Source organism: Siniperca chuatsi, linkage group LG9 (assembly GCF_020085105.1).
Source record: "Siniperca chuatsi isolate FFG_IHB_CAS linkage group LG9, ASM2008510v1, whole genome shotgun sequence".
Lineage (NCBI taxonomy): Eukaryota > Metazoa > Chordata > Actinopteri > Centrarchiformes > Sinipercidae > Siniperca > Siniperca chuatsi.
The window spans coordinates 4,273,210-4,287,107 of record NC_058050.1 but is presented as its reverse complement, the minus strand read 5'-3'; the positions used below and the strand labels follow the sequence as shown (position 1 = coordinate 4,287,107).

The 13,898-nt window shown below is 41.6% G+C and overlaps 1 protein-coding gene across 10 annotated transcripts in view; it reads left to right on the top strand.

The window, feature by feature from the left end:
* Positions 1 to 13,898, top strand: part of cspg5a (chondroitin sulfate proteoglycan 5a) — a 59,854-nt gene extending 45,956 nt beyond the window's left edge. The window contains exons 4-7 of one of the 10 annotated variants that reach the window (XM_044209562.1): positions 3,643 to 3,799; positions 7,503 to 7,559; positions 10,709 to 10,810; positions 12,865 to 13,002. In XM_044209562.1, coding sequence (XP_044065497.1) covers positions 3,643 to 3,799; positions 7,503 to 7,559; positions 10,709 to 10,795 — 301 coding nt within the window. In that variant the 3' untranslated portion in view covers positions 10,796 to 10,810; positions 12,865 to 13,002. Of the gene's footprint in view, positions 1 to 3,642; positions 3,800 to 7,502; positions 7,560 to 10,708; positions 10,811 to 12,864 lie in introns of all 10 variants that reach the window. The other 9 variants (XM_044209566.1, XM_044209557.1, XM_044209563.1 and 6 more) reach the window with 9 other exon arrangements.

Genomic DNA, 13,898 nt, shown 5'->3' with positions numbered 1-13,898 from the left:
TGTGCACTGCTGACAAGGCTCATGAATACATGAGACTCCCACACTCCCCCATCTGCTGTGGGTAATTGCAGTCGCAGTGTTTCTCTGCCGCAGTTGAGATCAGACCCAACGTCCTGGTCAAAGATGGATGGCGGGAGAAAGAAAGAGAGAGTGAAGAAAAGATGGATGAAGTGCAAAATGACTACTTCATTATGGTTAGGGGTCCTTCGTTGTCATGGTTACAACAATAACCACTTGGTTAAGGTTAGGGAATAACCGTGGTCATGCTTAAAGGAAACCAACATTGACTTTTGGTTGGAAACAAACTGCAGTCTCCCGTGGTAAAGTCGGATTTTTTGTTGTACCCAATAAAATACCATCCAGGAAGTCCGGTTGGAGTAACAGAATAACGCGTATCAGACGCCAAAACACTGTACAACAGTTTGTTATACTCACAGACAGGATTTCACAACTCTCAAAATCAAGGCAGCAACTATGTTATTTTTCGTCGCGACAGTCGCAAGGTAAGCAGTAGAAATACACGTTACAAAGTAATCTAACAGGAATGCACGCTTGCACATATTTTAATGCCCAAAGCAGCTTGTCAGATGACGTCGCGTTGTGTTGCAGCAAAAGTTGAGCCTGGTTCAAGTTTTTTGCCTGATGACCCTGTGTTGTTTTGCCGCAGCTCCCTACGTTGGCACCCCGGCTGCATCAACGCTTTCTTGCCAAGAGTTAGATGAGAAGATTGATACCACTCATGTCTGTACAGTAAATATGAAACTAGAGCCAGCTGTGGCTAACTTAGCTTAGCACAAAGACCGAAAATAGGTGATAACAGCTGGCCTGTCTCTGTCCAAAGGGGGAAAAAAACACCTACCAGAACCTCTAAAGCCCACTAATTAATATCCTGTTTGTCTAATCTGTATAAAAACCAAAGTGTAAATACAAATTTCCATTTTAGAGGGATTCTATACGGGACTATTTCTTGGTAGCTGGTATTTTGGCTCCACAGAAAGAAAGCAGAGTGAGAGGTCCAAAGCTGATTTGTGGTGCTACAGTTTGAGATCACAAGTGATGTCGGGAGAACAGAGCTCTCTGTCTGTCTCTCTCTTGTCATTACCTCATCTTTGATTGTCCTGTCACAGCGTTCATTAAATATAAATATGGAAGCTCGCATGAGGAGCAGAGACGGGCGCAGGATGTAGATCACGGCCTCTTTAACTATAGATATGACGGGGGAGTGAAATGATGAGAAGGAGAAACACAACGAGACGTGAGGGCGGCTGGTGCTTTTTGGTATCTTAAAATGTTCAGTGTAAAGGTTTATATGGGTGCGGGGCAAATGACAGCCGTTTCATATATCGGAAGGAAGATTTGGGAGAGAGAGAGGAGACAAATCTGTGACACTCTTGTCAAAGTTATTGTTTCATTCGGTCCCTGAGACAAACATCTCTTCCCTTTGAGAAGTCGGAGACGAAGAAGAAAGAGGACGAAATTCAAAGAGTTTGGTCTAACTCAGTCAAGAGGAAACTCCCAAAGTTTGCTGCTTCCCTGACGAGATAAAAGGAAAGTCTGTGTTTATCTGCGCGTGTTTTAGAGCGGTACACCAAGTTTTCATGAGTCTGTCCTGTTGATCAGATTAAACGGTGAATGACAAAAGCACAAATACTGAAATCATCCAAGTGTCCCCAGTACATCAATAAAAAGCCGTTTCTTTTCCACATTCCCACCACTAGTAAAAGGAAACCTACTATGTTTTCATTCATGTAAAACGTATTATTATTATGAGATACTTTATGATGCAATAATTATGTGATTCTACTTTGTAAACTGTGAGCAAAGTTTGCATGCACATTGTGTCAGTAGGGATATATCTACTCAGCTGCAAATAGTTTAGTATTGCATCATAGTGGATAAGATATGCTTCTATTTTATGCTATTTGATGTATCATTCCGGAGTTATCTTAAAGCTAATAGTTTTGACATTTTGGGAAATGCGTTTATTTGTTTTGTACATCTGCATGTCCCTTAAAACATACAGCACCAAACAAACAGGACAGGACACATGATATTAAATTATGCACATTATGTACATCACTTACACCATATCAACAAGGGAACTACAAAAACTAATAAGATCAGTGCAGAGTTGGGTAGCTTGTTTAGCCAGATTTTTATTTTGTGTTAGTTGTTTGTGTTTTAATGTCATCTGGTAGAGCATTACATTAACTGAAAATGCTGACTAAAAAGATGTGGCAGAACATTATTGTTGCACAATATTTTTTTTCTGCTATGGAACCTCCAGCCGTGTTACACTTCTGACCAAACTCCCATTAGTGGTCTTTGAAAAACAGGTGATTTGGGTCTATCAGTGTCAAATACCAGACAGCATATCAGGTCTGGTAGATTATGTGCATCTATCATTAGAGAGGTGTATGTATCATTTCTCATTTAATAGAGCATTAATGCCCTATTATCTGTCAACACAGTGGGGTTAGAGAGAAAAGCATGGGGTTAGTTTGTTTGCAATAACCTATAATGAACATAAAGAGGATTATTTGCGTTAACACCCTCATCACCTGTCAGCTGAGTGGACAAAACGCAAATCTCTGTGCATTGTGTGTATTGTTTAAACTAGAAACAGAGTCTGTTTTTGTCTTGACTGGTTTCTCTCTGTTAGTCAAGACAATAGTGACTCAAAGTTTAGCCTCTTTCACTCGAGTAAGAAGCACGTAACCTAAATCTGATGGTAAAAAATGAAACATTTTATTCTCAGTTTGTTGCATCACAGATTAAATGTTTGTCTCTGTTGTTTTTTCATAAACTTACTGTCTAACTAATGCTGCTTTCTTGCTCTTTTCTCCCCCCTCCTTTTTTCCTCTGACAATCCCTTCTGTCTGTCTTTTCTTCAACAATGTAACTGTCCTAAATTTGTCCTTTTTCTTGCCCATTTTGTCCTTTCTACCTTCCCTTTTCTCCTTTTGTTCCATTTTGTTTCACTGTCTCTTTCTCCTTTTGGATTTGCTCAACTGTCTTTTCTCCTTCTCTCACCTTGTGGATCATCGCCTGCAAATGTCACTTCACCGCCATCTCTTTCTCCCTTCCTCCTTCCTTTTTCTCCTCCTCAATTCTTTTCAAATCATCAAACTGCCATGTACTCTTACTATATTTCTAAAATTCTTTTTCATTATCTGGACCCCCATATTCCCCTCTTTTACTCTCTTTACCCTCCTCTTTTTTTTCTCTCTCCATGCGATCCTGTTTTCTCCTAAATGTTGTTTATTCTTCTTACTTTACATTTTTCATCTCCCACCTCCTTCCTTCTCCTTCTTCCTCTCTCTTTTCCAAACGTCCCTCTTCTCCTTAATTTCTCCACATCTTCTTTCTCCTTTTTTCAACCTCTTCAAACTCTTCTCTCTTCTTCTCCTCCTCCTACTCCAATCAATATCTTCCAAATCCTTTCCTCCTTTTCTTCACCTCCCCACAATGTCTTTATTTCTTTCCTCTCTTTTGCCTCACCTCGTCCCCAACTCTTTCTTCCTTTCCCTCTAACTCTTTTTCCCTCTACTTCCTCCCCACGCCATATTTATTTTTCATCTTCTTTTCCACATCATCTCCTCCCCTCCTCCCTCTCACCCCCATCCATCTTCCAACACCCAGCAGTAAGTACCGGCCTACATCGGAGCAGCACAATGATAATTTCTCGCTGTCCACCATCGCTGAGGGCTCCCACCCAAATGTAAGGAAACTGTGCGACACCCCTCCTAACGTCCCTCATGCCCGTGCATTGGCTTACTATGATAACATTATCTGTCAGGTAACGTGGTTCTCGCCTCTCTCTCTCTCACCCCTTTTTCTGCATCTCCCCCGCAATCCCTGCCCGGGCCCCCTGACTCCCCTAATGCATGGGCATGAGTATTCTCCGATACTCCGAGGTGTGCAACGCTAAGGAGGAGGATGGGCGGGGTCGAAGTGCGAGGAAGGATGGCAGGAGTTTTCTCACGGAGCGAGGGAAATACGAATGCAAGGGGATGAGAAAGAAAACTATAGGATGCACATAAAAGCTTATTTTAGACACGTAGAGCAGATCAAGCCTTGTTTGTCTGACTGCATTTTGATTTAACTGAGTTACGTAAACCTTCTTAAAAACTGATCGAATTTTTTCAATCCATAGAATAATTTCTACTGGAATACATATTATAGACTCTTGAAACTTCCTCGAGTTGCAACTAACCATTATTTTCAGTACTGATGAATCTGTCCATTATTATTTTTTGATTCAACAATTTCAGAGAATAGTGAAAAATACCTATTTACAGGAGCGTAAGTATGTACTGTAACAGCTCAAAGTATAAGTATACAAGCCGTGACTGAGCCCTTGCAGCATGTTACCATAGTAACGTGATGGCTGTTGAGTCTCATAGTTTCATTGTGTTTATTGATTTAGTTTCCCTGGTTTATTGCTTATTGATCCTATTTTGAAGGTGACAGCAACACACACGCACACATAAGAGATGACAAAAAGTAAAGAGTTCAGGTACTGTATTGACTTGCTGTAGAAGCTTTGTTTTTTTTCATTTCAAGGTGAAAATGTCTGGAAAAATGAAGTCTTAAGCCTTAACTAGTTATTTTCCGCACGTCACACAACATCCCAGTTGTTTATTTTGACTGAACAGTGTCCAAGGAACACTTATTTGCACGCTGACAAAGAGACGATGCAGCATAAATCAGCTCAGTGGGTGAATGAGGACACTAACACAGCCAAGGTTAGAGGTTAAATTCCCCCTGAAACTATGCAGACTGAACATTTATGGACTGTCCTCACAGCTAGCAAGCCGCCCTGGCTTTAACTTGACCCCATTTAAGAGAAAACTCCCACAATCCTTTGCTGCGACCCCTCCCCACCCCATCTCTTTCTAACCTGCTCTCTCTCTGATCACCTCTTGCATCGCTATGTCATGGCATTCCTGCTCTGTCGCTAACATGCGCCACCCAGTGGACATGTCAGCCACCGCTGCTCCGCTTCGCTATCTGTTTATAAATCTGTACTTATTACAAAATGTCTGCTTTACTTGTTTATCCTGAAAAAGGGTGGGGAAGTGGGAGGCACTGTTATGATTGTTCAAAAATGGTTTATTGTGGTTTTCTGGGGGGGAGGTGGGGGAAGGATTGATGTCACAAACAGGTAAGCTAAAGGTGTGGGACTTTTGTGAGAAATGGTCGGGGTAATCAGGATAAACATCTGAGATGCAACGCCTCGCGGCTGCCTGCAGGTGGCAGCAGAGAGCCGACAGGTGCCTCACTAACTGAAGCATGGGTAGCTAGTAGCGGCAACGCTATCGTTGTAGCAGCATGGGTAGTTCTAGTGCTACAACTGAGGTAGAGTTTGTTTTGATTTGATTTGAGATGTGGTACCACCCTCTAACAACTCCATCAGTAGTTTTGTTCTCTTGTAAAGCTACGGCAAACTAGTTGTTTATCTATAATTGTCATTTCTTTCATGCTAGCTCAAGAGTTTTAGACATCTCATTTCTTTAGAGGAAAATGTCTCATTTTAACCACAACCAAATACCATTTTCACAACCCTGACAGACGAGAAATCCCAAAAGAGTAATAAAAAAACATCCATCATCACCTCCTAAGAATATCTCTAAAATGTCAACTTCCTAACTCAACACCACCTACATATCACAACCTCCAAAATCCCCACTCATCCACTGGATTGAATAGTATTTGTAAATACTTAAAATGATTTATATTTGCACACTTAAAGGTACCCTGGGACATTTTTGACCACTAGCATGGCTATGGCTAGTGTGCTATGATAAGTGGGTCCCCATTTTGTTTGTATCGTGCACAAGGATGCACATGCAGGCGTTGAGCATTTGTGAAACTCAGTATACATTTCTGCTGCCAGTTTCATGCCGTTCCACTGATTGACAGAAGAAGAAGAAGAAATGTAGCAATGCACAAGTAAAGGCAGGGAAGAAGACTGCAAGCTAGTAAACATGGATGTAAACAATGCAGGTTTCAAAAATATTAATAAAAATCTGCTTTGCAAATGTTTTATGGGGAAGAAAATGCATTCAGCATTTTTGTTAGGAATCAAGGAAATACTCAGTATGGTTAGAAAGAGTGAATGTGAACACAAAAACTGCACAGGGTACCTTTAAGTAACAAACAGGGTTGGGTTCTGATACGGTTCTATTTTGGATCTGGTTTCAGGTTGGCAAAATCTCCAAATTCACTCTACTCTACTACTACTACTCTATTCAACTACGAGACTACTTGTTTGCAAAAGAAAGAAGCATCACTCTGTAACACTACTCTGTAATCAGTAGTGTGTTTTTGCAGTCCAAGAAGATTTACAGAGTGGTGAGTCTCCTCTTGTCAAATGATCTAACTGATTGCTTCGCATCAGCAGTCTGAATCTCCCAGTTTTGCTAATATTTAGAGCCTTATAGAACTGAATCTGGACTTTCACCATCTGGAGCAAGTAGCCCGTGAAAAATAAGGTGTGTAAAAGTTAGTTTATCAGTCTGAAGTGTTTCTGCCTTCTATGCCAACAAAAGTTGATTAAAGATCTCAACAGAATCTTTGAGTTTAATTATTTATAACTTTAGTTACTTCCAGATGTTGAAAGCCAAACCTAAATAGATTGGAGAAGGGATTTTAAAGGATTCTGATTTGATACTGGATACAGATTCAATAAAATGGTGTCGAACCCTAACCCGAGTAATGAATGAGTTAAGTCAGTCAAAGGAAACAAGTAAAAACATCAACTTGGTGTAAGCTCTGTGACTGACAGCCTTTCTTGGCATTATCTGCATGGTCCAGATGTGGCACACTCTGCCCTCTTGTCCATCCATTTACCCTAAAACAAACAGAACAGATTTCCAACTACTATTCAGCCCAGGTTTACTTTCTAACATGTTCTTCCAATCACGTACAAAACTCATTTAGACACATACAGTAGGCTTGCCCAAACCAAAAACCATACCAACCCCAAAATACATCCACTAATAAAGCAAATAACCTCAATTCCCTTCCAGACTAATAGCCCTGTGACTGGAGAACCTCAACAGAAATATCCAAACCTGTATTTACTGTGAAAACACAGAATAATGGCCAGGCAGCACAAGAGAGTCTGTGTTTGAACAGAGTCGGTTTCTACCTCAGAGATACTGTAGCCAGCTGGGAATATCAGCTGACGTCTGAAAGGAAGTCTCCCACTATTGGTCTCTGTCTCCAAAACTCGATCTCTCTCTGTCTATTTTATCTGTCTGCTTCTATCTCTTCCTGTCTGCCTCTTCTTTCTCTCTCCATCTTTCTCGCTACTTAATCTCTCTGTATCGTCTCTGATCTGTCGCTCCTCCCACTCGTCTTCTTTCTTTCTGTCAACTTCGATCAGTCTCTCTTCATCCTCCGGCTGTCTCTGTCCGTCTCGACCTGTCTTTCTCTGAGGATGCCTTGTATGGTTTTGAGGAGTATAACCCTTTGCCCCATCCCCCTCCCCTCAGAAAACCATGAGCAGATACACCTGGGAGTGTAAGACCAAAGAGGAGTCCGACTGTGAGGTAAGACCAAATCCCAAATGTCAGATAGTCCCGCCCCCCTCTCTCACCTTTCCAAACAGCTCTCTCATTGTTACTGTGGCCCTGTCAATCACCCTTTCTCAACTATCAGTGGATCAATCGGAGTCTTACCCCCTCCCACCAAATGAATAAAAACAAAAAATGTATCATAAAAACGTGACACGAGACAGATCCACACACATAATGTCAACTGAATAGACTTATAACGTAACTCATAACTTGACTAGACTTATAAAATCAGGTTTACCAACACTTTTTGGTAGACATTTAGTAAATATATATAAAGAGAGTAATCTATGAGTTCCAGTTAATTAAGGATGCAAACAAACACCAACATGGATTGATGAAGCTCAAAGTTTACACTTTTTCTTCAGCTGCTAATTGTGCTGATTCTTCGTCAGATTATCGTCTTGTAAAATTAAGGTAACACTGTACCGCGAGCAACAATAAAGCAATAGATATTGAAACAGAATTTTAAAGCTCAGGAAATTGTGTTTTCCAAGCTCAGCTTACACAAATTTGTATCTACTCAAATATGAACCTGGAATTGAGTCAGTTTGTGTTTGCAATGCAACCTGTCACCCAAAAGGACACACAGTTACATGTAAGCCCCTGCAGAGATAAAACCATGAAAACTGTGTGAAATCGCCCTTTAACGCACATAAAGATGCAGAGCCTGGAGGTAAAGTTCAAACCCAATCATAAACGGACATAAAAATTGCATCGGTCCTGCGGCAGGAAACTGTTGACCTTGCGAGGACCTCCGCCACACACACACACACACACACACACTGAGGCTTTCAATGGAAGAAGAAAGCTCCTGCAGTTGGTGGAGAAAAGGCAGAATTTACTGAGAAATTGAACAATACACAAACAAAGAAAGACAGCTATGTAAAAAATACACACGCACTTATGTTTCCCTGCAGTAATAGAACACTTTGTGCTTCATTCACTGTGGTAGATTGAACCCTCTTGTCCTCAATCTCCCCCCCACAGTGATTTAGCAGAGTCCAGCCACACAGTTTCCTCCGCAGCAAACGGTGAAATTGAATTGTGTTTTGTCAATACTAAATAAATTCAACACAGAAAATGAAATTGACCGGGCAGAGCTGGCCGCAGTTTCTAAGACAATTTCACTTCCATCGACTGAATCAGTTCAGACTGACTGATAAAAACTGAACTGACCCTAAAGTCCAAATGCTGCAGGCATGCAGTAGAATTTTGCATTTAAAAATGAGCAAATTGTCCCTTTAATTTGAATAAGTTAATATGATCCTTTACGCATTAAAGTGATGGTCTGTAAAATCCTTATTTTTAAAAGTTGTATTTTTTCGCCGTCTTTGTTTCTTATTACCAGAGGTGGCCTGTCACTCACACATTGTGGGCGGTACCGTGACATTTTTTTCTTTGGACTTTGAAACTTGACTTTTCTGTAAGTTCATCTGTAGGCAGTTAGCATGAGCAGCACTGTTTCTATCGCTGCTCACTGCCCAGTTCCGTTTGTCCAAGCAAACAAACTACTGCGACTGCTATGGAAATTTAAAGGACATCACTCTCTTTGCGTCAGAAGACTTTCCAGAGGAACAACCTTCAAGTCGCGGAGTATTCAGAGGAGGGATTACAAAGATTACATGAAAATGTGGGATGAATTTCAAACTTTTAAGACATACTAGACCTAGACTTTGCATCATGTTTGAGACATGGTCCTTGTATTATGTACATTCACTTATTATCTGGAAACACGTTATGCCCAGTTGTTGATTGATGTGACCAGTGATATGACCAGTCCTTCTCGTCCTCTTATTCCTCTGCACTCCACACAAACACAGACGGACCTGACACAAACACATTCTTGAATGCAAACACAAATAAAGACACATATATTCAGAGAAAAGAGCCAGTCGGTAAACACAAACAAATCACAAACAACTATGTATACACATGTGTGGAGTCTTGGAGAGAGCAGGTTAATACACACACACACACACACACACACACACACACACACACACACATATACCAATACAAATACTTTAATCTGAGGTTTATGTGCCCAAGCACAAAAAAATGACTAAAGCTAACAAACACACAGGTGTACTGACTCTCAATCAATGTAAATTCAAAACACATTGAATCAGCTGCAGGAAAGAGCTGAAGAAAAATACTGATCCAGACACAAACACAAACTCTCACCCGCCGGCCCTTTGAATCCAATAATAAGGATGTCGAGCTGCACATTTAATTTTTAACATACATACACACGCAGTGTATAGTCTGTGCACCATGATCAAGATGAGTGTTAGCTAAAATTATATAGCCTCAAATTTAGGACCCCATTTCCCATAAACCCCATCACTTCCTGAAAAGAAGATTGCCTTATCTAATAAAGAATTAATTTTTTACTTAACTTGAAGCCCCTATGTGTGTGATTTGAACATTTCTAACTTTCTCCTAATCGTAGGCAATCCATTAAGTAGTTGTCGAGACATTACACTCAAAACCAACAATGTCACCCTCATGGTGAAGAAAAGTCAGGGGATTATTAAAGTCATTAGGATTCATCCTCAGGGGACCATGAATGTCTGTACAAAGTGTCATGCAGTCCACCCAATAGTTGTTGAGATATTTCAGTCTGGACCAAAGTGGTTGACTATCCCTAGAGCCACGCCACTAGTGTGTCAACAAAACACCTAGACTGCACCAGTTTCAATATGGTTGTTTCATTTTTCTACGAACAATAACATATGCCCTCACAATTATTTGAAAGATGCTTTAATCACATAAAAAAAATCTACATATAGTTGGCTTTTAGAAGATTAACATGGTGGAAATAATTTACCAGTTTCTTAAAATGAACGTGAAAAGTATCTCCTGATGCTGAAATAGGTTCATGTAGCACCTTAAAGCAAACAATCCACCCTTACCAGCCCACTAACAGACAAAAGGACATTAGGAACTGTCCATGTGCCTCCATCATCATCATCATCAGAACCCTGTTTATCTCTGTTCCCACTCCCCCCAAAATGACACCCACTTTAAAGTCCTTGTGACTCTGTGCCTCCCACCCACCGCCCGCCCCCCCTCCACCCATGCACAACAATGAAATCCAACAAACAAAAAACATTTTACAGTTTCACGCTGACGGGAGGACAGAGGGCCCCTATCCCGTAACCATGGAAGTGACATATCCACACGTCCTGCCTGAAGTTACTATCTAGGCCAACAGCCACCGGGTAAATGCTCTCACTGCTCTTCCTTTCTGAAAGTGCCATTGAATTCAAACGCAAACATTCAACTAGGGTGTGTGTTGACACAGGCCTCAGGGTCTGGAATTTGATGTGTGTGTGATTGTTCGTGTGTGCGCGCGCGCGTGTGTGTGTGTGAATCTGCCAACCTGCGTGTCTGAACGAATGTGTCTATCTCACCATGCTCTGCTTGTGTGTTTGACTGTAAGGGTGTGTATGTGCCCGTTTGTGAGTTTGTGTGTGACGAAGAGGCGCAGACGGACGCCCCATGATGCCTGGGTTCAGCAGGGTCGATGATGCCATGCAATATTAATGGGGATAAGAGGCTGGAAAAACTGAGCTAAAATGGAGTCCGCAATCAATTTGTTCGCTCTGACCTTAATTAAATACAGATTAATTGAATTGAAACCTCTTAAAACTCGTTGAGGGTTTTTTCCCCAGCGACTGCTTGGGTATGTATGATGGTGGTACCCACAGATGAACAGGCAGGGTGGAGAGTTTATTTGTCTTTTTGTTTTGTTTTGGGACAATAAATGGAAGGAGGATGTGAAGCAAGAGGAGATGGTGTGTTCTGCATGAGCGATCATTACTGTACATGGGGGCATATTGTTAGGGTCTTGCATGTGGATGTGCATGTGCTTCCTGGGTTGCCTGAAAAGGGACGGGGGGGGGGTGTCACTCATGCAGCTCACCTCACTGTCTCCTCAACCAAACACAACATGCCAGCCGAGCATGATGATTATTAAACAGTGGAGCCTCCGAACCACTGAAATGGCTGCTACTGAAACTGGTTTTGCTTAAAGTAACAATACAATAGCTGCAATTTGATTTTCTTGAATATTTTATGGTATTCTGCTGCATTCTGGCAGTCTCTAAAGGATCATACCAGTGTTTTTTTCCCTACAAATCAAATATACTCTACATCCCCAAAACAATGTTGCCATTTTGACTATATTTTTTCAACCATCGGTAGGTCTGTAGGACTGTAGGACTGTAGGTCTTCTTCACAGCAGACATTTTGACTTGTCGTAGTAGAAAAGGCACAGGTGTTACTAATAACATTAACAATGGATTTGTGCCCCAGTAAGCCATGATAGTGTGGCAGTGAGCCAACATAAAAAGTACCAGGACCCTGAACCTGAAGCAGCTAAATGGAATGGAATCATTAATTTTATTGTGCTTTTCTTAATGTGGCATATCAAAATGTTTTCTGTGAAAAGGGCCTTTATCTGTAATGGATTACACAACTCAAGCAAGTTCCAAGATTCTGCTTATTGATTTTCACACTACAGAAATTAATGGAATAGCTACCTGAAGTAATAGGAATAACAGATCCAAAAATATAAAACTGTAAAGCAAGCATTCAGAACAGGTCAGCAAAGTAAAGATTTGTAAACCGTGCAAACACACTGGTGTGGTTCTTTAAAGCATGAAGATGGAACATGAAAATCTGTTGGCGTGCATGAAATAAAAGACAAATCCAAAGCTCTGGGAAGTTTATCTTTGTTTTCTTCAAGCTAATCATCAGACAAGAACGGCGATGTTGGATGATTCTGCAAAACACTGGCTTACGGTCAATGACAATGATTTTTATGTCCAATGCTAAAGTTTTCTACAATACCTGGACATGGCAACTACAGCATGGTTTGGGTTAGGTAACTGAAACACTTGGTTAAGATTATAGAAACTTTGCCGTAACAGTTAATAAAAGGATAATGTTAATTGCAGGTCAGTGACAGGATGTGAACTTTGGTCTTCCGCATGACAATCTTCTTAATTTGGCACTGAATGTTGGCATTGGACATAAATTGTTGCAGAATCATCCAATATGAATATAATTTCTCGGGTTAAAGGGCTTTGTTTCTTTGAGGAAATCCAGTTCTGATGGGTTGGTCAGAATTTGCTACAGAGGTTTTAAAAGAATTCAAAAGTTTTCCGCCTATTGGCAGGGTCAAAGTTGCAACTGAAGCGTGAAACTGTTGTTGTGGTTCTAACTGTGCTTTCTGCCCCCACCCCTCCACCTCCACCCCTCCCTTGGGTAGGATGATCCTAATTCCCAGAACAAGCTGGAGGACCCGGTGAAGGCCCCGCCCAAGGAGGACGACTCCCTCAACATCCACAACTCTCTGACCCCCAAACACGAGAACCACAAGGTCCTGGGCGAGGAGAACTCCTCGGAGGTAAACTCACTGCAGAACAACATGATGTGAAAACAAAACAAAAACAAAACGACCCCAGCAACCTGACAACACCACACCGAATACGACAAGGTGCGCCGGCAACGGGAGCCCCCAAATCCCTCCCTGCTCTCCGTCTGTCTGCTGCCGAGTGCGCCTAACCGGTCAACCAACCAACCAACCAACCAACCAGCCTGCCAGCGTACCAGCCAACCAACCCAGTCTGCAACCGTCTCCGACACGGCAACACTGCCACCAAGCGGCCCGGGCCGCTGCAAAAAAACGTACACCGCCACCACCGCCGCCGCCACTGCCCCTGCTGAGAGTAACAGCCCCACCCCCACCAGCCTCACTCTGCCGCCGCCTTGCAACCCCTTACATCCACTCACGCCCCTGTTTCGCAGCCCCGCCCCCCTTGTTGCTGTCACTCTACTCCCCCTTAGCTCTCTTACCTGCACGCACACACACGCACACACACACACACACACACGGAGCATACACAAATAGTGAAAAGATGTAAACATATACTTATATGTATACACACACACACACACACACACCTTCCCCTGCCTGCATTGGTGTATTTTGTAAAAAGAAAGAAATCATACAGAAGTTTAAAACGTACGTAAAACGTCATTGTAAAAAAAAAAAGTTAAGATAAAGCTACTGAGAGGTTTTGATGTTTGTCTGACTAATCCAGTGAGTATGTATAAATATTGGAAAAAAAACATTTGCTTGGATTGATTTAAAAAGAAGCAACACAATGTGTCTTGGTTTTCATTGATGTGATTTCTAATCCTTTGATGTACTTGTTTTTTTTTTGTACTTTTTTGGGACTTCGAACAGAGAATAAACAAACAAGATTCAGACAGTTGTTGAAATAAACCTTTTTAACATGA